Raw genomic sequence first — 24492 nt, 5'->3', positions numbered from 1 at the left:
CACTTAATCCAATCCTACCTATGTACGGGTCAATCTAATCTCATCCTGTTATTTTCCACGGTAATTCTGATTGATCCATATACGATTGTATGGTAAAAAAAAATGAAAAAACAGATTAATACTATCTTTAATATTTTAGGCATATTTTTTTAAATAAGTATTAGTAATAAATGTACTAATAATGTAATTTTTAGATATTTTTAAAAGTTTAAAAATATTATCAAACAAATTTATCTTCAGTTAAAAATACTATTTTGTTAATTTATTTAAATTTAATTTTTATACTTTCAATAAAACCAACTTTTTATTTTTTTAATAAAAATGATGAAATAATAATAATAATTAAAAAAAATTAAAATGAGAATATATTTTTAAAATTTATAGAAAAAAGAGTAATAAAAATTAATAATGAACTAAAATTCAATTGTTTAAGGTTTTTATTATTTAATTGAAAATATATTTTATATATAAACCTTTAAACCCTTCTTCTCACGAACTGATTCAGGCGGAAAGAAAAATGGCGGTTCATGGATGATTAAGAGTTGGGCTGGGACTTTTCGCCGGAGAGAGCATCTAACAATGATTTTCTTGGCAACTTCTCCGTCGCCGACGATTCTCGGTCCTCCGTACGAGTTACTGAGCGGCGGTGGGAAAGCATGTTGCCTGCGGCTAGGAAGGGCGGAGAAATATCGGAGAGTGATAGTGAGCCAAGGAACCTTAGCATTGAAGCGATTCAAGCGGTACAGTCGCTGAAGTGAGCCAAGGAAGATTTACAACAATTGGACCGAGTGTACGATTCCGAAGTTAAGGCGCTTATTGAAGTTCGATATGATGGCTGTTCTTCACGAGCTCATTCGTCAGAACGAGTGTTCTTTGGCTCTTAAGGTGATGCATCTGCTTTAGATTTTTATGTTTATCCGCATCTTCGATTTATTAGCTACCGGAATTATTCCATATTGCACGATCGGTATCGATTGTTGAAGAATTATCACAGCAATAGCGAGATATGGATTTCTGCTTATGGTAAATTCCTTCAATATTCCTTGCTGATATTTTGTATTACTTTACTGTTGATATTTGAGACTTAGGTTTTCGAAGATGTTAGGAAGGAACACCGGGACAAGCCTCAGGTTTCGCTGTATGCTGATATTATTACATTATTGGCTAGCAGTGGATTGTTCGAACAAGTAAAAAATTATTCATTCCTATTTGAGAGCAGAAACTGACGTAGGGCCTGGTATTGACGGGTTTAATGCTCTTTTGTGAGCTTTGGTTTGTTATAATTTAGGTGAACTTGTGATTGAGTCCTATTATTGATGAAAGAAGTAGGTTGCGAGCCGGATAAGACTTCATTCAGGATTGTCATAAAAGGACTGGAATCATCTGGAGAGGCTACTGGTTTAAGAATGTGAAGCAGGGTGTGCACAAAAGATTTATGGTGAATCGCTCGAGGTTCTAGAGGAAGAAGACCCGCAGCTACAGCCATATCTACGCATTGAGCTGCTGATCGGGCTTTGAATCATGGAATAGAAGGCGTATACTGATTGAACTTCTGGCAAGATGGAGTTCGTCAATGTTTCCTTTGAAGAAACCTGAAAAGACCGAGAAACTTCCCTTGGAAATGAACTTTTGGGATTATGTTTGATTGGATAAATGACACTAGTTGGATAAATTGTATCCGCAAGTATACTCTCTTTCCCATGTTCTTGTGCTTCAGTTTCTCACGCTGCTGGGATCCAAACACTTTCCTTACCTGCTTGAAACTGTCATTGGTTTATGCAGAGAAGAGCTGATCATCTGGCAACATACGTCAGCTCTTCTGCCGTGAGGATGAGAACTTCATCTAAGTCCACCTAATGCAGAAATGTTAGGAAAAAAGCTGGATTATAAAGCAAAGTGAATGGTACATAATTTCGTTTTCCATCCAAAAGAGTACTGAAATTTATGTTGAATACATTAGGACATAACATGTAACACACCACCCAAACTCACTACTAGCAAATATTATCCTCTTTGGGTTTTTCCTTTTGGGTTTCCCTCGGTTTCCCTCAAAGTTTTTAAAACGCATCTTCTAGGGAGAGGTTTTCACACTCTTATAAAAAATGTTTTGTTCTCCTCCTCGACCGATGCGACATCTCACAATTCACTCCCATTCGAGGCCCAACGTCCTTGTTGGCACACCGTCTCGTGTCCACTCCCCTTCAAAGTCCAGCCTCTTTGCTGGCACACCGTCTCATGTCCACCCCTCTTCGGGGCTCAGCCTTCTCATTAGCACATCATCCGGTGTTTGGCTGTGATACCATTTGTAGCGGCTCAAGCTCACTGCTAGTAGATATTGTCCTCTTTGGACTTTTCCTTTCGGATTTTCCTTCAAGGTTTTTAAAACGCGTATGCTAGGTTGATGTTTCCACACCTTTATAAAGAATGCTTCGTTCTCCTCCCCAACCAATGTGTAATCTCACAAAACCAGGTTTGGTATTGCTGCATTGCCTTTCGAAAAATATACAGTAAAGATGAAAACTATGTGGGCTCGACGCCCAGACTGCTAATTTTGTGCAGTCTGATTCTCATGTGTTTACACATCCAGAGATTTAACATGCCAGTGTTCTTATGTTCAAAGCTTCTGGTTATATTTCATAATGAAGGCCTAAAGTTTTGAATATCCCTAGCTGCATAACGATGTCAAAATTGTTTCCCTTCAAATGTCTGCCCGAACTGCCAGTTTCCAGGTGCAACACCATAGGAAGTAAGTGCTTTTCCACTGCTAGAGGCAACTTCAAAAGAGAGAGGGTTGCCCATGAAGATTGACATTACTTCGCCAGTTTTGTCCCCAGTTCCTTGCCAGAGGTATCCATCCTGTTCTTGATCCCTTCACTTTCACTCCCACTAATTCACCATCCATTCCAACATTAGTAATCAAAACTTGAAAGAATCGAGAATTCCCGCTGACTGTGATCCACCACTTCTGTCACACCTCACCCTACACAATTTAAGACGATTTTCCCCTTAGCTCGAAGATTAGAAAATGTTTGAATCTATGTGCACTTAGATTAATTTTACCTCCTATATTGAACTGGCACAATATCTGCTTTTTTCTCTGCTATTTCAGCAAATGCTGCCTCTGACATCTCGAAATGTTCTTTGGGAAAATTGCACCATCCACCATAATCAGAAGATAGGCCATAATTGGGAGGACAGAAGTCGGTGGCGGTTAGAATGACGGTACGACTTCCTTCCAAGCACCACAAGATGTGGTCAACGCATCTAAGCTCAAAGCATGCTCCACAGGTACTCCCTCCATTAAACAACATGCTACTCAATCCAGCACTATGTTTTCCATAGCGAATCTTATGTAGATCTCCATAACCCCACCTTCTGCAACATTAAATACTAGTTTGTGTTAGAAATCACGACTCTCCACAATGATATGATACTGTCTACTTTGAGCATAAGCTCTCGTGGCTTTGCTTTGGGCTTTCCCAAAGGCCTCACACCAATAGAGATAGTATTCCTCACTTATAAACCCATGATCATTCCCTAAATTTGTCAAGGTGGGACTCCATCCCAACAATCTTCAACAATCCTCCCCTCGAACAAAGTATACCATAGAGCCTCTCCTGAGGCCTATGTAGCCCTCAAACAGCCTCCCCTTAATCGAGGCTCGACACCTTCTCTGGAGTCCTCGAACAAAGTACACCCTTTGTTCGACACTTTAGTCACTTTTGACTACTCCTTCGAGGCTCACAACTTCTTTGTTCGACATTTGAGGATTCTATTGACATGGCTAAGTTAAGGGCATGACTTTGATACTATGTTAGAAATCACGAATCTCCACAATTGTATGATATTGTCCACTTTGAGCATAAGCTCTCATGGTTTTGCTTTGGGCTTCCCAAAAAAGTCTCATACCAATAGAGATAGTATTACTCACTTATATATCATTCCCTAAATTTGTGAATGTGGGACTGTTACTCCCATTTTTGTTACAAAATGCCAGCCATGGTTAACAACTCCCACAGGATATGAGTTGCAGGGTGGCACGTGAGCACCCAAATAGATCTCGTTTGAATTTTGTTTTTCAAAAATTATGCTTTGTGCTATCTACCTTTTAACTCATGATCCCAAAATCCAAGGTAAGAAAACCAAAACTTTAGCTTTTCAAAACTCATTTTTATTTTTAGAATTTTAAGAACTCAAATGTCTCCTTACAAATTTTAAGAACTAGGCGGTTATAAAACACCATGTTTAAACACTTGGCAATTTTATGAGTTTTCTGGTGAAGGAAAAGAATACCTGCAATGATTGACCCATCTATTTCTTTGGTGTATGTTGCAGTAGCAGATTTCCACTCTTCATCCTTAGCCGCAAAGGGTGTTGGCAAAAGAACCAAGTAGACTATCATAGCTATAAATGCAGCCATTTCATTCAGAAGAGTACAAGGCCTTGCTTGAAGAAGAAGCCTGAAAGGGCTCAAAATGAGGTATATTTCCTTTATGAAAACACCCTCTTCCCAGCCTTCTTTTTTCAAAATTCCCCTAATTTGTCGCTGAAATGAACTGAGCTTCTCTGATTGCAGGATCTCTATTCAGAAAATCGACAAACTTTTGATGTTCAGAAAATCGGCAGAGGAAAAGACACGCACATTGTTCATCAGCCTCCTCCTGTTCTTTATCTTCATGTCCCCGCCGTGAGTGGTGGCTCAAAGAAGCAAACTTGGAGGAGCCTCATTTTTTGCTGTTATCGAGGTAGAAGGGTTCGAGGCTTTATGTTGATGGCGGCAGATACAGAGTGGAAAGCCATAGAAACAGGTATGTGTTTCCAGTATATAATTTAAGATCCCTTGAACAAAAGAAGAATCTCTTATAAGAACCCCTTTTAAAAAGGCTTTGGTGTTCATGGCTTATCTTTTAATAACACAAAGGTAGTGGGTGGGTCATAGAGTTGGAATACGTGGATTGCCGGGAAACGGTGCTAGATGACATTTTTTGGTTTTCTTAGGCTTTTATTTTGTTTTATTTTATTTTCTTTTTAATTTTCATGGATTTAATAAATTAGGTTTTCTCCTAGATCTTTTTTTTTTATATATATATAATTTTTTTAATAGGTTTTTTTTTTTTTTTTTTATATATATATATATAGTTTAAATTTGGTCCCCAAACCCAATAATCTCAATTTATGCCGAAATTAAAAAATATAACTTCATTTAAGTTTTAGTTAGTTAAATTAGACTAAGTTAAAGAATAGTAGGAACAAAATATTCTTTTACAAGATAGAAACTTATCTTTAATACATGCATGAAGGGATGATAATGTATAACAAACCAAAATGAATAATATCTACTAGCAATGTTGGACTATTATCATAACAAACCAAAATGAATAATTGGACTGTTATAAATGATATCAAAGTCAGACACTAATCAGTGTGTCAATAAGGACGTTGGTAACACTAACAGACTAAAATGAACAATATCGACAAGTGGTGGTCGTGACCTGTTATAAATGATATTAGAGCCAAACATCGAGTAGTGTGTCATTGAAGATGTTAGGCCTCCACTGGTGTGATGTGGATTGTGAGGTCTCACATTAGTTGGAGGGGAGAACAACTAAGTATATGCAACCTCTCCCTAGTGGATTGTGAGGTCCTACATTAGTTGGAGGAGAGAACCACTTATAAGTATATGAAACCTTCTACTTAAAACTATGATATATAACGAGCCAAAATATACTACTTGTCGGCGATATAACAACTATATATAATGAATCAAAGTAGACAATATTTGTTGGCGATATATAATATCTATCTATTGGTGATAGGAGTTATTACGAAGTGGTTTTATTCTTTTCCAAAATATTTGCGAATATATTTTTTTTATAAAAAAAATTACATTTATAATCAGGTTTAAGAGTTTCATTCAAACTTGGTTTGGTAACCTATAAACTCTATTCCCTTGTAAAACATTACTAAAGAATACACATTTTAAGGATGTGCCACAAAAAAAAAAAAAAAAAAAAAAATCGAAATTGTATTCATTGTAATCATTGGTAATCTTGTTGCGTTGTAATATCTTTCAAATCAACAACATTGACGATGTCTAAAAAAAATAACACATTTTCAAGATGTGCTACAAAAAAAAAATGTTAAAATTGTATTCATTGATAATCTTGTTGCGTTATAATATCTTTCAAATCAACAACATTGACGATATCTTCAAAAATATCATTCTTTATCACCTCTTTGTGGTGGTCAATCTTTTCCTCCTTGGTGTCATCACTATTATCATCATTATTACTCTCTTGAGATTCATATAGATCAATTGTTGTTCGATCTAAAGTCCCTTCTATGTAAGCATAATGAATATTTTCTTTGTACATTCGACACCAATTCCTATTTTGATCTTGGTTTTGATCTTGGTTTTGAGACAGTGGCAATCCTCTACAAGTAAACAACATAAAATTGTTTTAAAAATATATCCATATATCTCATCATATTGTTTTTAAAAGTTATGAGTAGATGTGTTGATAATTTGTAGAATAACACTCCAAAAAAAGATATATATATATATATATATATATATATCAAACAAGATTCTATATCAATTTAAACAAGTTTTATTTAATGAATACAATAATCACTCATAGAATACGGAAATAAAAATACAAACAGAAGAATCCACGGGCAATTGAGAGGGTTTTTATCTAATATTCACTCAAAAATAAAATTAAATTGTAAAGAAACTAAGATAAATTAGCATTTTGTGTGTGTGTGTGTGTATATATATATATATATGTAAACTTTTGAGAGATTGATTTTAATAATTAGATAATTTTTTTTATTTTTTTATTTTTTCAATTAAAAATATAGACACTACTATAGTTTTTTTTTTTTTTTTTGTTTTGCTTTTTACTTTTTTTTTTTTAAAAAAAGCAATCTAGAAATCTAAGAAAAATTTATAAAACAGAAAAAAACAAAATAAGGTATTTGAATTTTTTTTTTAAAAATGTTTTAAATTTGACTAAAAATTCTAAATATGAAACTTACTTTTTAATTTCTTAAATAAAATATGACATAATCTCATCTATCATCTAGACACCAAATACATAATCATCTTAGTGACTAAATATAAAATCTAATGAAAATTGAAAGAAAAAAACTAAAATTCACAATTCAAATATAAAAATATCAAAACAGAAAGCATATAAGTTCATAACAAATTAAAAAAATTTAAAGGTTATGAACTAGAATTATAAAAATTAAAATTAAATTACCAAAATTAGTATTTTTTGTGGTCAATGGGTGATGAATGCAAAACAAAGGGAAAAGTTAAATATAATATTTAAAGAATTAATTAATTATGACTTTTTTAATAGTAAAAATAAAAACAAAAACAAAGCAGAAGACTAGTTCATTATTACCATTATTATTTTAAATTATCTCTTAATGATAGAGAATATAATAATAAATACGGAAAATATATATGTTCAATTTAACCTTTGTAATTAAAGAACTAAAAAGGAGTTGATTTTCTCTTAACAAATCTTGTTTATTTTTCAGTAGCGAAATTGGTTAAATAACAAAATAAACAGTTTAAATGTAAATGTAGAAATTCAGAAAGAAAAAATAAATCAGAGAATAAATTGAAGTACGTAACTGGTCTGAAGTTATTTTTAAAATAAATAATTTTGTTTTTTAAATTTTTTAAAAATATCTTGATCGTATATGAAACAAAAAATAAAATCATTTTGCATATAAATGATTTTAATTATTTTTTCCTATTAAAACAAATACAATAACTAAAAAAAATCAAAGATCAATTATAAAGAATTAAAGATAATAAAATTATAAATGTCAAATATTGAAAAAGAAATAAGGTTTCGTTCATCGGAGTCGAATGAAGTTAACATTTCCATACATTTCAAATTCATAAATTAAAAGCCAGAACTCAACCAGAAAATTTTGTTTTTACAGTTCATTTTCAACCATTCCAGCAATCAATCGTAATTTTGATAATAGAAATCTCCTAAAATCAGGGTTCAATTTCGTACAAAAACTTGAAAAGAAATATGAAACGACGATGGAACAGAGAATCATTCAAATCAACGAAAAGCGAAACTGCAGACGAAAAAAGAACAGAGAAATTCACCAAAAAGTATTAATAAAAACAAGAGCAATTAAAGATAAGCATGAAATCAAAAGGAATTGACATTCTTACCTAATATGGAAGACATCGGAGATGTTATATTTCTGGAGGTAAAAATTGATTGCGTCAAGAAATGCTCTGTACGTATAAATGTGAAGACCGTCGATTCTCGGATACGGCAATCGCGGTATCGGCGGACGCTCCGTCGTCGACATTGACTTGATCAGGCTATGAGCGCCGGAGTATACGTATGATTTCCAGGAGATTTCGTCGCGGTTAATAACCGGTTCGAGGCCGACAAAGCCTAGAGTCGCCATAATAGGTTCGAGCTCGTCGTGCGTCATGATCGGCTTGAAGGTTTTGGTGAACCACATGACTAATTTCCGCTTGGATTGCTTGAGGTATTCATCCATTACACGGCGGAGTTACGGCGGCTTAATCGGAAAATCGAAGGGTTAAGGTGGAGGGAGAGTGATGGAGAGTTTTTGAGTTTTCTTTGGGAGGAAGGGATCTCGAATGTAGGGATTTGAGAGAGTATTTTTGGAGGGTGGAAGTTTGAAGGAGGACTGCTTTAATAAACCCTCCATATTTGCATCAAATTACTGATTTACCACCGAGAAAAATATTTACCGACTGTAACTGTAATAACATTTTTACTTTTTAGGTTAAATCGATTCTAAATTTTTAAATTTAATTTNACCGCTCATGGTTTCTCAATTTTAAAAAATATCTACATTTTTTCATTAATTATTTATTAATTTAATCAAAATAAATTTTCAAAATTCAATTTAGTATATAATAAATAGGGTTATACACGGATTGAGTTGAGTTGGTTGGGTTAGAAAAATCTTTTGAACGAGCATGAAATGTCGAGCTGGTTGGGTTGGGTTGTGTTGGTGACCTGAGCAACTTAAATAGAGTTTACAATCCAACTTAACCCAGTTCTCTATGTTGGATGATGAAAGTTCCACATCAACACCTCCCCTCGAACTTTCATGATTAACCGATGTGGAACTTTCATCATCCAACACCTCCCCTCGAACAAAGCACGCCTCACACCTCCCCTCGAACAAAGCACGCCTCCCCTTAATCGAGACTTGACTCCTTTGGAGTCTTAGTCATTTTTTACTGCCTTCGTACCTTCAAGGAGGCTTGACTCCAAGTTTAGGGCATGGCTCATGCGATACTTGGAATTGTGGCTCCTGTTCGGCTGTTCATGACCAAGAAAATACGGTGTCCTGGCTGATGTAACCTCAACTAATGAATCTGGATAATGTGATTGAGGGAGGACGGACCTATTCTTGGAATTGAATTGTTAGACGAACACGACTCTCCACAATGGTATGATATTGTCCACTTTGAGCATAAGCTCTCATGCCTTTGCTTTGGGCTTCCCCAAAAGGCCTCGTTCCAATGGAGTTAGTATTCCTCACTTATAAACCCATGATCATTCCCTAAATTAGCCGATGTGGGACTTTCATCATCCAACACTCTATTTTCAAGTTAATCGAGTTTAGCTGTTTTTTTATTTCAACTATTAAGAAAATTATATTTATTCACGTGTAAGATCTCAACCTAATCCAATCATTTAAAATTAAAACGTGTTTGTGATATCCCACATTGGTTGGGGAGGAGAACAAACCACGGTTTATAAATGTGTGAAAACCTTCCTCTAGCAGACGCATTTTAAAGTCTGAAAGAAAAAGTTCAAAGAGAACAACATTTGCCAGCTGTGCCATTACAATGTTTGACTTAGAGAAATTTTATGATAGGTGACCTCTTGACTACGAGAGGTTACCGAAAGAAAAAAAAAATCTATTACTTAAAATTAAAGTTCTTAGTCATAATTTTTGGTAAGATTACCTTGTCAAAACGCACCGTTTCGATTACTTGTGGGCCAGGCTAGAGGAAAAAAGAGTGGCCGTTAACAAACCGGGCCCAATAAAAACTAAGGTCCACTAAAATTCGTTCGTTTTGGTTTTTGGGCGCACACTCTCTTCTTTCTCTTATTCTTCTCTGTAGAAGAAACTCCGTTCCTTCATCTTCCGCCATAGCTTTCTTCACTTGTCGAAACCTAACCAGAAGCTTCTTGGAAGACTGTTGCGGAAGTTGACTGAGATTCTCTTGGAGGTTGTTGTTGGAGGGAGTATTTTACGGTTTCGAGGTGTAATTGGGCGGAATTGGCGATGTCTTTGAGAATAAAGGCGGTGGTGGATAAATTCATGGAGGAGCTTAAGGAAGCCTTGGATGCGGATATTCAAGATCGTATCATGAAGGAGAGAGAGATGCAGAGTTACATTGAAGAGCGCGAACGTGAGGTTGCTGAGCGCGAAGCTGCTTGGAAGGCTGAACTCTCCCGTCGCGAGGTACTTGATTGAATTTTCTCTCTTTCTCGTTGAATTAGTTAGTTTGTTTGTTTAGGATAGCCAATCGATGATTCTGATGAGTTTCCATGGATGTATGCTCATTTTTATATTCCGATGTTCTCACGCTTAATTTAGTCAAGAAGAGTTTTCAGTCCTTGTCACTTCTCTTATACATGCTCGATGTAACGTGAATTCTTTCATTCCGAGTTGTTGAAATGAAGACTTTTGCCCCCAATCTCATCACTCCATAGTTGGATTTTTTAAGCATTCAAATCACAGCTTAGTTGTTAGGGCAGAATTCTTGGTGATGCTTTCACAACTATGTTAGAAACTGATCTTTTTGTGGTAGGTTTGTTTGATATTTTGTTCAAAATTAAGATGGCGAGAGCTTATGTATAGTAGGATGCCTTTCTGCTATCTCTTTAAACTCAAGATTGCACCTTCCTGCTGTGTGGCTCTTACCTTTTAGGTTGTCAAATGCTTGTTTTCTGGACTTTACAAGCCATTACTGCACGGATTATAGGATGCCCATTTCGTTTGTCGCATGTTTTCATATTTTCCTCGAAATCTTGGCAGTAAAGATCAGGAATTCCGGATGATAAGTTTCTATGGGATGTTTGGCATATGATTTTAAAGAGTTGGGAACATGGAGCCAAGTTTGTGTGAAGGAACAAGCTATAGTTTCGCAGGTTTGGTTTTTGTAGATTTACAACCGAGAGACATTAGCATATGGTATAAAATGTGGCAAGATTAGGATTTGTTTACCAATAATGGGTATAGTGCCAAGGGAAGTATTAGATAGCTTCTCCTTCTCTCCCAATACAGCAATTGTCAAGCCAAAAAGATGCCCAACCAACCCTTGCTAACAGACCATACAAAGACCCATCTCAAAAACATTCCCGAGTGGGGATATTGTTCTTTTTGGGCTTTCCCTTTCAGACTTCCTCTCAAGATTTTTAAAACGCGTCTGCTAGGGAGAGGTTTCCACACCCCTATAAAAAATGCTTCATTTTCTTCCCCAACCGATGTGGGATCTCACAATCCACCCCTTTTCGAGACCCAACAGGACGCTAACACTTGATCCCTACTCCAATTGATGTTGGACCCCCCAATCCACTCCCCTTCAAGGCACAACGTCCTTGCTAGCACACCGCCTCGTGTCCACTCCTTTTGAGGCTCAGCCTTCTTGCTAACACATTGCCCAGTGTCTGACTTTTGATACCATTTGTAACGGCTCAAGTCCACCGCAAGCAGATTAGGAGAACAAAGCATTCTTTATAGGGGTGTGGTAACCCCTCTCTCTGGCAAACGCGTACCTTGAGGGGAAGCTCAAAAGGGAAAATCCAAAGAGGACAAAATCTGCTAGCGGTGAGCTTGGGCGGTTACATCTAGCCAACAATCACCTGCATGATTCCCCACTCTCTCTCCTCCTTAAGTGCCTCCTCTTGTATACATATTTAATAGGCGATCTATCAGGTCTATCATATTAATTTTAATGGTGCAATACATCATAGTAAATTCAGCTTAGCGAATAAGGTTAGGTGTAGAACTTGAAGTTACTCATTCAGCAGATATGTTGATTGTATCAAGTAGCAATAGTTTAATGAAAGATGAACAGAATATGACTCTATCGGTTAATGTATATCTTATTGACTAAGAGGCCAGAGGTTTGAATCTTCCATACAATAATGGGTGGAAAAGGTTGAGTTTTTCTTTTATTATTATGTTCTGTAATTCTTTTCATCCCCTTTCCATGCATCAACCAATTAACCATTCATGCTTCCAGAAAGAAGAGTTCTTTTCCTGCTGATAAACAATAATGATAATGATAAAAGTAGAATCAAAGATGGCTTCTCATCACGCTTTGATTTTAGGCAGAGATTGCACGACAAGAAGCAAGGTTGAAGATGGAGAAGGAGAATCTGGAAAAAGAGAAAAGTGTGCTAATGGGAACTGCATCAAATCAAGATAACCAAGACGGAGCTCTTGAAATCACTGTAAGTGGTGAAAAATATCGATGTCTCAGGTTTTCAAAGGCAAAAAAATGAGGCTGACATGAAGAACATGATAAAGAAAAAAAGTAAGGTAATGTCTTGTTTGTGGCCTCTTCTTCCTCCTCTTAAGCTTCTTATAATTTCTTTTTTTTTTTTTCCAAAGCAAAATCATTAGTGTTGAAAGGTTCTAAGATGTACATGTAGATAATTGTTTATTACAATATCATGATGCTAACAGTTTCTATATTTGATCATTCCATTTCATTTATTTAATGAACCAATCAATCTACATCAACAAGATCCCTCCCTCCCTCTTTTTTGTGTCTTTTTGTGAGAAAAATGCATAAAACACGAACTACCCTAAGATCGAAGAGTCTTGACCCTAGGTTTTTCATATTTTTGTGAGAAAAATGCATAAAACACGAACTACCCAAAAATCGGAGAGTACGACCACAAGTTTTCCATATTTTTGTGAGAAAAATGCATAAAACACGAACTATCCAAAAGATCAGAGAGTCTGATCACAGGTTTTACTATGGTTCGTTGACTAATAAAAATATGAAAGTATAACAAACTAATAGACTATGTTAGTGGATAATTGATGGTCGAAAAAATGGCGCGGGAATTGTGTCATTAGATTATTTTATTATTATCATTATTATTTTGTAGTTGGACGATGTGAGTTGACAACTCATTCGTTATTTTTTCTTCATTCTTCCTCTCGTTGAGGAAATTTTGCAAGCATTGTCGTCATCACAACCTCTCTTGTTGGTACCTCCCATCTATCATTCAGCATTCGCCCTAGGTAGTTGAGAAATATTGACAAAGCTTTCTCAAGATCGAAGAAGCAATAGAAAAGTTAGAAATACGACAACAATTACGATTCACATAATTTCATGTCATATAAGCCAATATGTTAAAAAAAATAGTTTGAATTTTACCAATTGTTTAAAAATGTTCGTATTTTTTTAAAAATTTAACTTATCTTTGACTTTATAAAATAAAGGAGAAACTTATTAGGATGTTGAACAAAAATTGTCTAGATAGAGTCATCTCATAATAATAATTTTGAAATAAGATTTTTTTTAAATAAATAATTTAATGTTTTCTAGCTCGACTAATTATATTTAGCCAAAATATTAGAAATAATAAAAAAAATAAAACGACATGTCGTTTCCGACTCTTTCCCGCTCCTTTCTTCGCGGATCTTCCACTTCCCTCTACTTCTGTTGCTCTGCATGATTGATTCAGTTGCTGGTGCCATTTCCGCTGCTGCTCACACTGGTTGATTCAAATTACAGAGCCTGCACCATCCCCTACCGATTCGCTTCCGATAATCCTCGCAAGCCCACTCCCATTGAGCTCTAATGGATCGGCGTCTTCTACAACTCCATCCCTTCCCTCAAGTACATGTGATTTCTCTCTTTCTCCATTTTCGTTTTCTTTTTTTGTTTGATTGGGCATTCTGCTGCTGCGGGGAAGGGGAAGTCGGCTGTGATCTTTATGTTCTACTTAGCAATGTGGATGTTGTCTGATTGTTAAGAGTTTTATCTGCTGTTTAATCGGTTGATCTTGTTTTATTGAATGTGTAGCTGATAGAGAGCTTTTAGGATGCGATTGTCAGAATGGTTTTCTTTCGAAGAAAATTATACAATCGATCGTTTATAGGATAGAATTCATCATCCGTTCTTATTGTTAACTTGTGCAAATGACAACTTACAGTTTTTTGTGTGATTAAATAGCATTAACTTTAGATAATTTTTTATGGCTTGATTTCTTTTTGGTAGTACTTACTCGTGAGGATTATTGAGAGGAGTAGTCCCATATTGGCTAATTAAGAGGAAGATCATAAGTTTATAAGTAAGTAATACATTACTTTTAGTACGAGGCATTTTGAGGAAACCAAAAGCAAACCCACGAGAGTTTATGCTCAAAGTGGACAACATCATACCATTGTAGAGGTCTATGATTCCTAACATGGTATCAGAGTCATCCCCTTCACTTAGTCATGCCAATAGAATCTTCAAGTGTTGAATAAAGAAGTTGTGAGCCTTGAAGATATAATCAAAGGTGACTCAAGTGTCGAACAAAGGGCGTACTTTGTTCGAGGGCTCTAGAGAAGGAGTCGAGCCTCGATTAAGGGAAGGTTGTTCGAGAGCTCTAGAGAATGAGGCCTCAAGGGGAGGCTCTATAGTGTGGTTTATTCGAGGGAAAGATTGTTGAGAATTATTGAGAGGAGTAGTCCCACGTTGGCTAATTAAGAGGAAGATCATGAGTTTACAAGTAACAACACTATCTATCTCCGTTGTTGTGAGGCCTTTTGAGGAAACCAAAAGCGAAGCCACGAGAGCCTGGAGAATGAGTATCAACTTACTTCATGTCGAACCAATACTAATTTGGTCGTTTTATTGATCAAAGGTAATAGAAAAGTTACAGAAATTCAATATCAATTTGAAAGGAACATGGAGGGGAAAAAAGAGTATCGAAATGTTCAAACAACATAGAGAGAGCTTCAATGGATTAGTTCTCTTTGGTTGGATACGAAGCCATTTGGTTGATTCCACATAATCCTTCAGGTTTTCCGGTATTTCTCTTCATCCTAATGTATCCATTTTCTCCCCATTTTGGTCCCCATGAGTTCTTCACAATAATATAGTCTGTTCCCTCTGATGAACCATACCCGACCGCGGTCACACCGTGATCCATCTCAGTTCCGCATCGACCTGTGAATATTCCCTGTGAAGTTCATAGACAAACCAATGATCATAGTTAGATTCAAGTGAAGCCATCGATTTTGATTTGTTTGTCAGGGAAAGTATGATGCTATGCTTTACAATCTATCTTACCCCTTTGTAGAATTGGAAATTTCTGCCAGAAGCCTCAATGGCTACGCTGACAGGTTGGTTACTCAATGCTTTTAGGAGGCTCTGTTCGTCGTTTGCTGGCACGTCTTCGTAACCGCTGATTGTTACGACATCAAATTGTTCCTAGAGATTATAGTAACTTGTTTTAGTAAATAATAGGAAGTGTAAGCTTTATCTTAGTTGTGTTTTGGCATTAAGAGTTGAGGATTATTGGTGGGGAGTTCCATATCGACTAATTAAGGAGATGATCATGAGTTTATAAATAAGGAATACATCTCCATTGGTACGAGGCCTTTTGGGTAAACCAAAAACAAAGCCATGAGAGCTTATGCTCAAAATAGACAATATCATACCATTGTGGAGGTTCGTGATTTCTAACATGTTTTCAGAGTCATGGCTAAATAAAATCCTCAAATGTCGAACAAAGAAGTTGTGAGCCTTGAAGGTGTAGTCAAAAAGTGACTCAAGTGTCGAATAAATGGTGTATTTTGTTCAAGGGCTTCAAAGAAAGGAGTCAAGCCTCAATTAAGGGGAGGCTATTCAAGGACTCCATAGCCTCAGGGGAGCTCTATAGTATACTTTGTTCGAGGGGAGGATTGTTGGTGGGGAGTCCCACATAGGCTAATTAAGGGGATGATCATGAATTTATAAATAAGAAATACATCTCCATTGGTACGAGGCCTTTTGGGTAAATCAAAAACAAAACTATGAGAGCTTATGTTCAAAGTAAACAATGTTATACCATTGTGGAGGTTTGTGATTTCTAATGTTGAGTCTATTTACCTTTTCTCTAATACATTTTCCTTCCTCCATAAGATATGGGTAGTCCTCCTCCTTTCGAAGTCCTGAGTTCGACATTATGTATTGGAAGGCGTAATCCATCAGACCGCCATAGCATCCATTGTTAAAGCTTCGATCGCAGTCGATCAATTCTTGTTCGGACAACGAGGTTAGATTTCCAGTAACAATTTGGTTTATCCCCTCCACTGCTGCCACAGTTGAAAACGCCCAACAACTCCCTGCATTACACAATCATAGTTTTGTTGAAGCGTCATATGGGAAAATCTTGATCTTATACCATAGATCCATAACTAAGTAAATAAATAGATAAGAGAAAGAAAGAGACCACAGGAGCCTTGGTTCTTGACTGGAGTAACAGCTCCTTTGAGTCTCCAATCGACCGACTCCGGCACGTCCTCGACGTCCTGGTAACTAAAGCCACGAGCTGATCTTTGCCTCGGAAACTCGACTTTCAATCCCAAATATTTACTCTTAAACTCTTCATGGCTCAGGTCTGCAAATTCATTCAACCCAAGCCAATAGCTAGAAACCTTCTTGTTTGTCTCATCAATGTGCTTCAAATTGTCAAGGAATATCTCAAACCTATGGAGCTTCTCTTCAATGCTCCTATACGACTTACTATGCCTCGACATCCACGACTCGAAAAGCTCGATGGTTTTATCCATGGAGGCTAAATGCTCGGGGGAATATTCCACGATCGAGAAGTCGTGAGCGATAGCGTAGCCGATGAACAAAGTTGCAGAGAGGGCAAAGGCTAATTTGGAGATGGTAGAGAGAGCCATGTTTAGAGAAACTGTTGAAGGAAAGGAAGGGGAAGAAGTTGGTGAATGAGTTGAAAGGGGTTGGGATTCTCCCTTATATAATGTTTGTTTGGTAGATTCTGTGGGGTTTCTTTAAAGTGAAGTAGTTTATATCATTTCATTTTTTGTCAATACTGTGTCTTTAAGATTGGTTCTTTTGCAGCCTTTCTCACAAAGTTATGTTAATTAATTCTTTATTTATTTATTTATTTTTTTTTTGGTAAATTTAAGCAAAATTTGCTGAAAAATCCTCTAGATCATATTTTGTTTTTTAAATGGGTTAAAATTAATTCTTTCAAATTTTTAATTTTTAATTTTTTTTTTATTATTTCTATAAGGGGACTATATCTGCTAGCAGTGGACTTGAGCTATTACAAATAGTATCAGAGCTAGACACCAGACGATGTGTCAGCCTTCTCGCTGTTCCCCGAAGGGGGTAGACACATTATTCCCCAAGGGGTAGACACGTTGTTCCTCGAAGGGGGTAGACACGAGGCGATGTGCTAGTAAGGACGCTGACCCTGAAGAGGGACTCGGTGGTAGACATGTTGTTCACCAAAGATGCCAATAAGGACGCTGGAGCCCGAAGAGGGGTGGATGTTCCCCGAAGTTAAATACCGGGTTTTAATTTCATTAGATATTACGTCACCCTTGAGTTTTTCAAATATGGACAAGGACTTTTTTTAAGGATGAAAGGACTATTTTACCCTTCTAGAATGCCCTAATTTTCTTTTTGTCTTCCTTATCCTCCTTCCCGCGCGCGCAGTTCTCCCTCTCGGATGAAACCTACAGCGGCGAACGGCGACGGGTGACTAGCGATCGGCGTTGAGTTTGAAGGCGACGACTGCGGCTTGGAATATATTAACCATATTCTCCTGTAACTGAACTTTTTTTTTTTCCAAGAGCAATACTTGATGGAGTTTTGTAAGACGGATTCTCAAGAACTTTTGTTACAGATTCGGCGCCAAGAGGAGCTTTTGAAATCTAAAAGAAGGTCTGTCTTTCCGTAATCGGTTTATGATTTTGTTTGCTTGCGCCACATACTGTTTAAATGAAAAATGGAGGAATGAAGAGCTAGATAAAGAAGTTTTAAATTATTGATATTGGACTTTTGACAAGCAATTCGCTGTTCAAATCCAATTTTGTTTCCTTTTTATTGCGTATAAATGTAGTGTCCGGACGGCATAGATTATTACTTTTAGTAATTTAGATATCGATGCTGCAGTTTTCGATTTACTGGAAACGGATTCTACAAGTTTAGAGTACTTAATTGATAATTTTGATGGCTATGATCGGTGTGTTTGGATAAATGGCAACCAAACATCACTGATCCAGATTGAGTAATTTGGAGACCTAAATTGTTTCAATCAGTGAACAACCAACTCCATTGATACCTGATTCCGTTTTTTTTTTTTTTTTTTTTTTTTTTTTTTTTTTTTTTTTTTTTTTTTTTTTTTTTTTTTTTGTAATTTGTAGTTGAAAGTGGTGTTTTAGAATTTTATTTTTTTCAGTGTGACTTCATTGGAGAGATTGTATGTAGACCCGTTAGGGAGGCGCTGAATATGTTGAATGTATGCAGATGGCTGCTGGGGCTTCCTACATCTGTACCTAGTCTAAAGCATTTTGATCATTCAGACTTTTTAAACAAAAAGTAAGTGAAGATTTATTAGACAATTCATATATGTTAAATTTAGTTCATCGATTCCTTGCTCTAATGAATATTTTTTTTGTTTTTTTATTAGAAACTTGCCTGAATCATTGCTGAGGGAAGATGATGTAAGCTACATTTTCCATCTTTTCCTTCCCTCAGTTACTTTTTCTTTATGCAAATTGTAATGCAGTAGTGGAAAATTCATTATTCTTTTTTCCTCAAGTAACTTTGGATCCTGTTTCCTGTTGTACTTTTCCAGGGTTAAGTCCCAAGTTTACAAGATGATACACAAAATAGTCCATCTTTTGGAAATGTAAACCTTATTCACTGTGTTTTGTTCTTTCAAACTCTGTTTTTCAGGTTTTCTATGAGACTGTCAGAACAAGAGTTGAAGGAGCTTTTGGAACTTTAAATGTTGAAACAAGTCGTGTTGGTATTCCAGTTGATCTAATGTTAGATACTTGCAAAGTTAGAAAACTCATCTTGTCATGTCTTAATGATCTGAGCACCAATGGACTTTACCTTCTTGCTAGAATATTTACAGAAGACTCCGTCAAATTGGAAAAAACTCGCTGCAAGCTGAAAAGGGTCATCAAAGAGTTTATTCCAAAAGTTCTGAGAAGGGAAAGTCAAGATTGCCATCAATTGGAAATTGTTATACGATTGGCTCAGCTTCTCAATGACCCAAAAAATTTCCGAAGAGGATGTCGAAGAGGATGCGCAGCAACTTCGACACCAAGTTTGCCATCTTTGCAGGATGCTGCATCACAGGTTCTGTATAGATTAGGAGACCTGCCCACCCAAGGTCTCATAGCAATGCATCGAAAACTTTCAGGAGTTCGAGTTATGCCTCAGATGAAACGTCACAAGCATGGGTGGGGACGTGATCGTCTTATTAATGTTCTTACAAAAATTAGTAAGAAGATGCTTTCATCTCTTCGAGAAGGAGATAAATTACAAGAATCACTTGCAAAAGCTATGGCCATGGCTGAATTATCACTTAAGCTGGTATCAGGTCACCACAATTCATCCATAATTGAGTTTTATCCCTTCTCACCTCAAATAAAAACCTTGCATAATGAAATAGTAAAAGCCATATGGTTTGTTAGAAAGAAAAGTGACTTTCGGAAGCTCAAACAGTTGAAGTCTTTGTTGGATCCTGATTCTGAAGTGCCCAATAGGTGCTTAAGAACAGCTATTAAGCAGATGTTAATAGACTATCTTTTTGAGTGCTGTGATATGGACACTGTGCCAAAGTCTCTTTTGAAAGCTTTAGCTATGATAAATGCAGATTCTCGAAGTGCGTCACATTCATTTTTCTCGCAAGATGAAACTGAAGAGGAGGTTGAATGTGTATTTAGTCTGAGTGCTCAAATGAAACAAGTAGTTTGGGATTTACTACCTAACCGTGAATTTGAAGACGAATTTGCTGATGCATATATGGAAGAGTTAGAAGAAAGTGATGACGATTTTGATGATGATGGCAGTGATAGTTGTGATGGTGGCTTGCCTAGAGAAGACAATGGGTCCCATTCTGTTTATATTGAAGGTATGGGGGAATCTATGCCAGGCAATCTGGGGTATTCATCAGTGGGGAATGTCTTGTCCCCTAGTCAGGCGTCCATGAAAAGTCCTGATGTTAGGCCTCTCCAATGTTCAAGTCAGGCGTCCATGAAAAGTCCTGATGTTAGGCCTCTCCAATGTTCAGAACTTACGCATTTTACCAGGGAGGGCTCTTTAGATTCTTCTTTTAATTTCTGCTCTTCATTCATGGAATCCAAAGTTCAGGTGGATACATATAACTTATCTTCTAACCAACAAGTGGGGAACAAGCACACCATCTCATTTTCACATCATATATATGACTCTCCTTCCTCCAAGCTGACACCAAATATTTTGTTGGATACAATTGATCTTGCAAAAACCCCCTTTTTAAGTTCTTTCAACATGCCATGTGCAATGCCTCAGATGGAGCCTAGTAAACCAAGCCCGTTTAAGAATCAGTACCTCGTGATTCAAGAAGCTTGTGATGGAACTAGCATGATTGCTTATAATTTCATTGGTCGTTTGCTAGAAGAGTTTGCGAAGAGTGAAGGCGTAGACTTAGATTGGTGCTCTAATTTATATCTTAGTAGCCGCTGTTCAATTGAAGAAGACCTTCCTGGTATGTCTTTTCAAATTATAGATGCTTTCCGCCTTTGTTTGAAGTCTGATTCGAGTGTCACTTCATTATTTATTATTGTATAAAAAATAGCCTTCAAGGAACTTTAGTAGGTGACAATTGGTTTTATGCTCTTATTAGGTTGACAAATCAAAGAAAACGAAAATAAATAAGCATTACTTTTTTTTTTTTAGTTCAACAACTGTGGGGTTGAGTATGTATGCCTTATAGCCCAGCTTGGCAGCAAGCATAACTAGTTAGTAATGTCAAAAAGTATACTGGAGTTATTATATGTCGATTTTTCATGATAGAAAATTATTCTAGTAACTAAGTTTGTTGGTTTCATTTTTTTCATTGTCAGAAGTTGAACAGACTCATACTAAGGCGAAGAGAAGCGATTCAGTAATTATTCAAGTTTGTGAAGAGTTAATACCTTCTCTCTCTGAGAGGTATGAGGATTTAATGGTTTCTGCTCTTGTATTTGGTAGAAAGTACTAGTCTATAGACATGCCACTTATGTTTTACTTTACTTTCAGCCAGATTATGAGTCAGTGACCTATTATTAAAATTTTTACATGAATATAATCATGAGTAAACAGGATCTGAAACTTATTTGTATGCATGGTCACATTGGCAGTGGAACAAAGAGACTTCAACTGCTACTGGGATTGTGATTCTCCAGGGATTTTGGCTGGTCTGAATTAGCAGTTGATCTCTGGGCAGCCCAACAACAGCGAAGCAACCAGAATTGAACCACTGGAGTTCATCTTGGGGCAAAATGAAGAAGTTGGTATTGCGTTTGAGGACGTTCATACGAGGCATTTTTGGCGACATTATGTAGGATATATATACATACATATATATATACAAAAATATAAATATAAAAGCTTTCTTTGGCATACTTTACTTCACTTTTACTATATATTGTGAAACTCACCTTAAGAAATAGTAAATTCATCAGAAGCTAGAGAACAAAAGGTTAACCTGTATAGGCTAGTTAATTTCTTCTGCATAATGTATATTTATTGAGACTTTTTCAATCTTTTACAGAAGCGTGCATGCATCCATTATGACCCCAGAAAACACAGAACTGCTTCAGAAGGAAGTTTATGCTTATTCTTACTCTGAAGAAGATAAAGGTGAGATTCTAATTGACCAAATTCTGATTGGACCTGATTAAGGTTTAAATATAGATGTTGAAAGAAATGTCGATGCCTCAGTTTTTTGATAATATCTATGGAAATAGTAGATGGGAATGTTGATTCACCCTTTATGTCGACATCGAATCTATTGACACACGTGATATGTTGCCGGAAATTTAATACCATGCTCTTCATAACTACCTGTTTGTTTTATTCTTCCTGTCTCACTGTTGCAGAGTTTAAGCTTCCGAAACTGTTGAGTTCACTGGTGATGAGGCTACAAAACGGAATTTAAAATTGCTGATCAGGTCTCTGAGCTGAGGCAAAGATGTGATTGAAATTAGGCGACATTGCATCGTCTCGATCTGTTCATGTTGCAAAGCGCAAAGCGTTAGATGAATGACTCTGATACCATGTTAGATGAACACGACTCTCCACAATGGAATGATATTGTCCACCTCACAATCGCACTCTTGATGGCAGCAGACTTGCATTTGTGTGGCACTCACTTCCCAACGACAAGTGAGTTAAGCCATTTCGTTCTTACATTGTCTACGGTCAAGCGACGTATGCTCGAGCCTTTGGCCTCGGTTTAAAAAGTTTTAGAAAACGAGGGCAGAGGGAGATTTTAAAAGAGACGTTATATATGCAAGCAATAGAGTAACAACAACGGCTCACAATATATAATTATTGATAGGGGATATGACTGAAAATAAGCTTTCATGACTTTGTTTTGGGTTTCCCAAAAGGTACCTATGGAGTTATCCTCACTTATAAACCTATCATCATTCCTTAAATTAACCGATGGGGACTTTCATCCTCCAACATTTAAACAAGGGGAATTATTGATTTTTATTAACGCACGTTGGTCCTTGGTTTCTTACCGATGGGGACTTTCATCCTCTAACATTTATACATGAGGAATTATTTATTCTTATTAACGCACGTTGGCCCTTTGGTTTCTTACAAAGGCTTGTTTCTTGTTGTAGGCTGTGGCTTTATGAAAATCGACCTCAAGCAATTGGCTTTCTATCTTTTTGAAGGGCTGCAAGGTACTAGTTTTTTTTTTCTTTTCTTTCTTTTTCTACGACAAGGGAACCTTAAACCTTAAATAAGGTAATACATGTCTTTATTCGATGAGCTATGTCTAAATTGACATGAATTTTTTTACATTTAAATCCTCCCAATCTTGGTTCATAGTGTTGTGGGTGAGGTTTTAGAAGATATTATATCACTAACATGGAGTTTATATCCAGTACGAATATCGTATTCGTGAGATAGATAGCTTTAAAGATGACAAAAGAAGACTTCCTTAACTTTATATGGTTTGTGGTTTACGTGAGCACGTTGTTTGCCTGAACAAAAATAAAGTTTATACCCACTCGAACCAATACAATTCCTGAGACAAATAGGTCTAAAGGAGCCTTATAGATAGAGAATCTTACTCGTGAAGACTTAGTTTTATATGGTTTGTGCTCTACATGAGCATATTGTTTGCCTGAACAAAAATAAAGTTTATACCCACTCGAACCAATACGACGCACTAGACAAATAGGTGTAAACGAGTCTGATAAATGGTAGAGGAGACTTCTTTAAATGATGTATTAAGTTATACTATTCACAAATTTTTAAAAAAAAATCTTAATAAAAAACATCAATTATATAACGAATGTAATCAATGTAATTCATTATATTATTAATTTATATTTTTTTTAAATGTCAAGGAGAAAAGTCTTTCAAAGAAACATTTTAAAATCAATTTATTGTTTTTTTTTAAGGATTATGAATATTATAATAATAGTGAAAAAAAAATAATGGAGTTCATCAGGCTGGCTCATAAATATTGTCATGTTGCTTCTCAAAAATATTAATTCTAGAGAAATATTTATTGCAATACATTTAGACATGAACTTTCCTAAAGTTATGACCAATTTTCTTGCAATTCTTTTTTAAAAATGTAGAAGCTTATAGCTATCCATTATCTTGAGGTGACTCTTCATCGAATTTTCAAGCTAATATCACCTATTTTCTAACATGAGCATAGTTCAACGGACGTAAAATATGTATTCTCGATCAAGAGATCAGATGTTCGAATCTTCACACGTTAGGAAATTTAGGGAATAAATGACCGTATCATATAGCTTTAAGATCTTAATGATAAGTTTAAGGATTTATTAGATATTTTAGACATTTTACAAAAGTTCAAGTTGTTCATAAACTTGAACGTGACAAAAATATATTTAAGCCGAAAAGAATTAAATTTTTGTTAAATGGTAAATAATCAAATTCAACAACCACTTTAGAGGGTAAGATGTATTAAAGAAGTTTTAAAACCATAATCATTAAAAGTGATTTCAAAATCATTTTTATGGGTAATATTTTGAAAGAAAAGTATTAATTAAATGTTTAAAGCAAGAGGTAATAAATTGAACAAAAAATAAATATATAAATGAACCGATACTACATTTGAATAAGAGTGATAGAGAAAAGAATAAGAAAGGGAATAAAAATAAATGGATTTTATTGCCACATAAATTTACAGTTTTACCGTCTCACTATGTCCTTTTTTTTTT

The 24492-nt window shown here is 35.9% G+C and overlaps 4 protein-coding genes and 2 pseudogenes across 10 annotated transcripts; 3 read left to right on the top strand and 3 right to left on the bottom strand.

Moving 5' to 3' along the window:
* Window positions 1-512: 512 nt before the first annotated feature.
* LOC111486506 lies at window positions 513-3197 on the top strand (annotated as a pseudogene).
* On the bottom strand, window positions 2609-4974 carry LOC111486601 (annotated as a pseudogene).
* Window positions 4975-6126: 1152 nt separating this feature from the next.
* LOC111486519 lies at window positions 6127-8663 on the bottom strand. Of its 2 annotated transcripts, none has more exons than XM_023133702.1 (2): window positions 8213-8663; window positions 6127-6435 (listed from the first exon to the last, which is right to left on the bottom strand). In XM_023133702.1, the coding sequence occupies exons 1-2, from the start codon at window positions 8551-8553 to the stop codon at window positions 6153-6155; spliced, it is 624 nt and encodes a 207-aa protein (XP_022989470.1). In that variant the 5' UTR covers window positions 8554-8663; the 3' UTR covers window positions 6127-6152. The 2 variants fall into 2 exon arrangements, with proteins under 2 accessions (XP_022989470.1, XP_022989471.1); XM_023133703.1 differs by lacking the exon at window positions 6127-6435 and adding an exon at window positions 8075-8112.
* Window positions 8664-10120: 1457 nt separating this feature from the next.
* LOC111486533 lies at window positions 10121-12768 on the top strand. The gene is made up of 2 exons (XM_023133723.1): window positions 10121-10506; window positions 12381-12768. The coding sequence occupies exons 1-2, from the start codon at window positions 10327-10329 to the stop codon at window positions 12552-12554; spliced, it is 354 nt and encodes a 117-aa protein (XP_022989491.1). The 5' UTR covers window positions 10121-10326; the 3' UTR covers window positions 12555-12768.
* Window positions 12769-13719: 951 nt separating this feature from the next.
* Window positions 13720-23116, top strand: LOC111486428. 6 transcript variants are annotated; one of them, XM_023133574.1, is made up of 10 exons: window positions 17574-17959; window positions 18545-18616; window positions 18708-18741; window positions 18977-19068; window positions 19150-20780; window positions 21139-21226; window positions 21415-21614; window positions 21828-21916; window positions 22156-22441; window positions 22909-23116. In XM_023133574.1, the coding sequence occupies exons 1-7, from the start codon at window positions 17880-17882 to the stop codon at window positions 21449-21451; spliced, it is 2034 nt and encodes a 677-aa protein (XP_022989342.1). In that variant the 5' UTR covers window positions 17574-17879; the 3' UTR covers window positions 21452-21614; window positions 21828-21916; window positions 22156-22441; window positions 22909-23116. The 6 variants fall into 6 exon arrangements, with proteins under 6 accessions (XP_022989343.1, XP_022989340.1, XP_022989342.1 ...); XM_023133573.1 differs by having other exon boundaries at window positions 17575-17959; window positions 18977-20233; window positions 20282-20780; XM_023133575.1 differs by lacking the exon at window positions 17574-17959 and adding an exon at window positions 13720-13906 and having other exon boundaries at window positions 18545-18620; window positions 18977-20780.
* LOC111486488 (cysteine protease XCP1-like) lies at window positions 14875-17006 on the bottom strand. The gene is made up of 4 exons (XM_023133664.1): window positions 16491-17006; window positions 16148-16383; window positions 15347-15487; window positions 14875-15236 (listed from the first exon to the last, which is right to left on the bottom strand). Exons 1-4 carry the CDS (start codon window positions 16945-16947, stop codon window positions 15021-15023), a joined length of 1050 nt encoding a protein of 349 aa, XP_022989432.1. The 5' UTR covers window positions 16948-17006; the 3' UTR covers window positions 14875-15020.
* Window positions 23117-24492: the final 1376 nt, after the last annotated feature.

Source organism: Cucurbita maxima, unplaced genomic scaffold, assembly GCF_002738345.1.
Source record: "Cucurbita maxima cultivar Rimu unplaced genomic scaffold, Cmax_1.0 Cma_Scf00011, whole genome shotgun sequence".
NCBI classification, from domain to species: Eukaryota; Viridiplantae; Streptophyta; class Magnoliopsida; order Cucurbitales; family Cucurbitaceae; genus Cucurbita; species Cucurbita maxima.
Note: the sequence above shows the minus strand (reverse complement) of the source record. Positions and strands in the feature narration are given on the sequence as shown.

Bases quoted from the DNA above. Each gene is read 5' to 3' on its own strand.
- LOC111486519 (XM_023133702.1), bottom strand. From the start codon at position 8,553: ATGGATGAATACCTCAAGCAATCCAAGCGGAAATTAGTCATGTGGTTC. The intron at 6,436-8,212 runs GTAAGAATGTCA...GTTTACTTGTAG, and splicing joins TCCGATGTCTTCCATATTAG to AGGATTGCCACTGTCTCAAA.
- LOC111486533 (XM_023133723.1), top strand. From the start codon at position 10,327: ATGTCTTTGAGAATAAAGGCGGTGGTGGATAAATTCATGGAGGAGCTT. The intron at 10,507-12,380 runs GTACTTGATTGA...CTTTGATTTTAG, and splicing joins CTGAACTCTCCCGTCGCGAG to GCAGAGATTGCACGACAAGA.
- LOC111486488 (XM_023133664.1), bottom strand. From the start codon at position 16,947: ATGGCTCTCTCTACCATCTCCAAATTAGCCTTTGCCCTCTCTGCAACT. The intron at 16,384-16,490 runs GTCTCTTTCTTT...TGTGTAATGCAG, and splicing joins CAAGAACCAAGGCTCCTGTG to GGAGTTGTTGGGCGTTTTCA. The intron at 15,488-16,147 runs GTAAATAGACTC...TATAATCTCTAG, and splicing joins GAAAATGTATTAGAGAAAAG to GAACAATTTGATGTCGTAAC.
- LOC111486428 (XM_023133571.1), top strand. From the start codon at position 17,880: ATGGAGTTTTGTAAGACGGATTCTCAAGAACTTTTGTTACAGATTCGG. The intron at 17,960-18,544 runs GTCTGTCTTTCC...GAATGTATGCAG, and splicing joins CTTTTGAAATCTAAAAGAAG to ATGGCTGCTGGGGCTTCCTA. The intron at 18,617-18,707 runs GTAAGTGAAGAT...TTTTTTTATTAG, and splicing joins TCAGACTTTTTAAACAAAAA to AAACTTGCCTGAATCATTGC.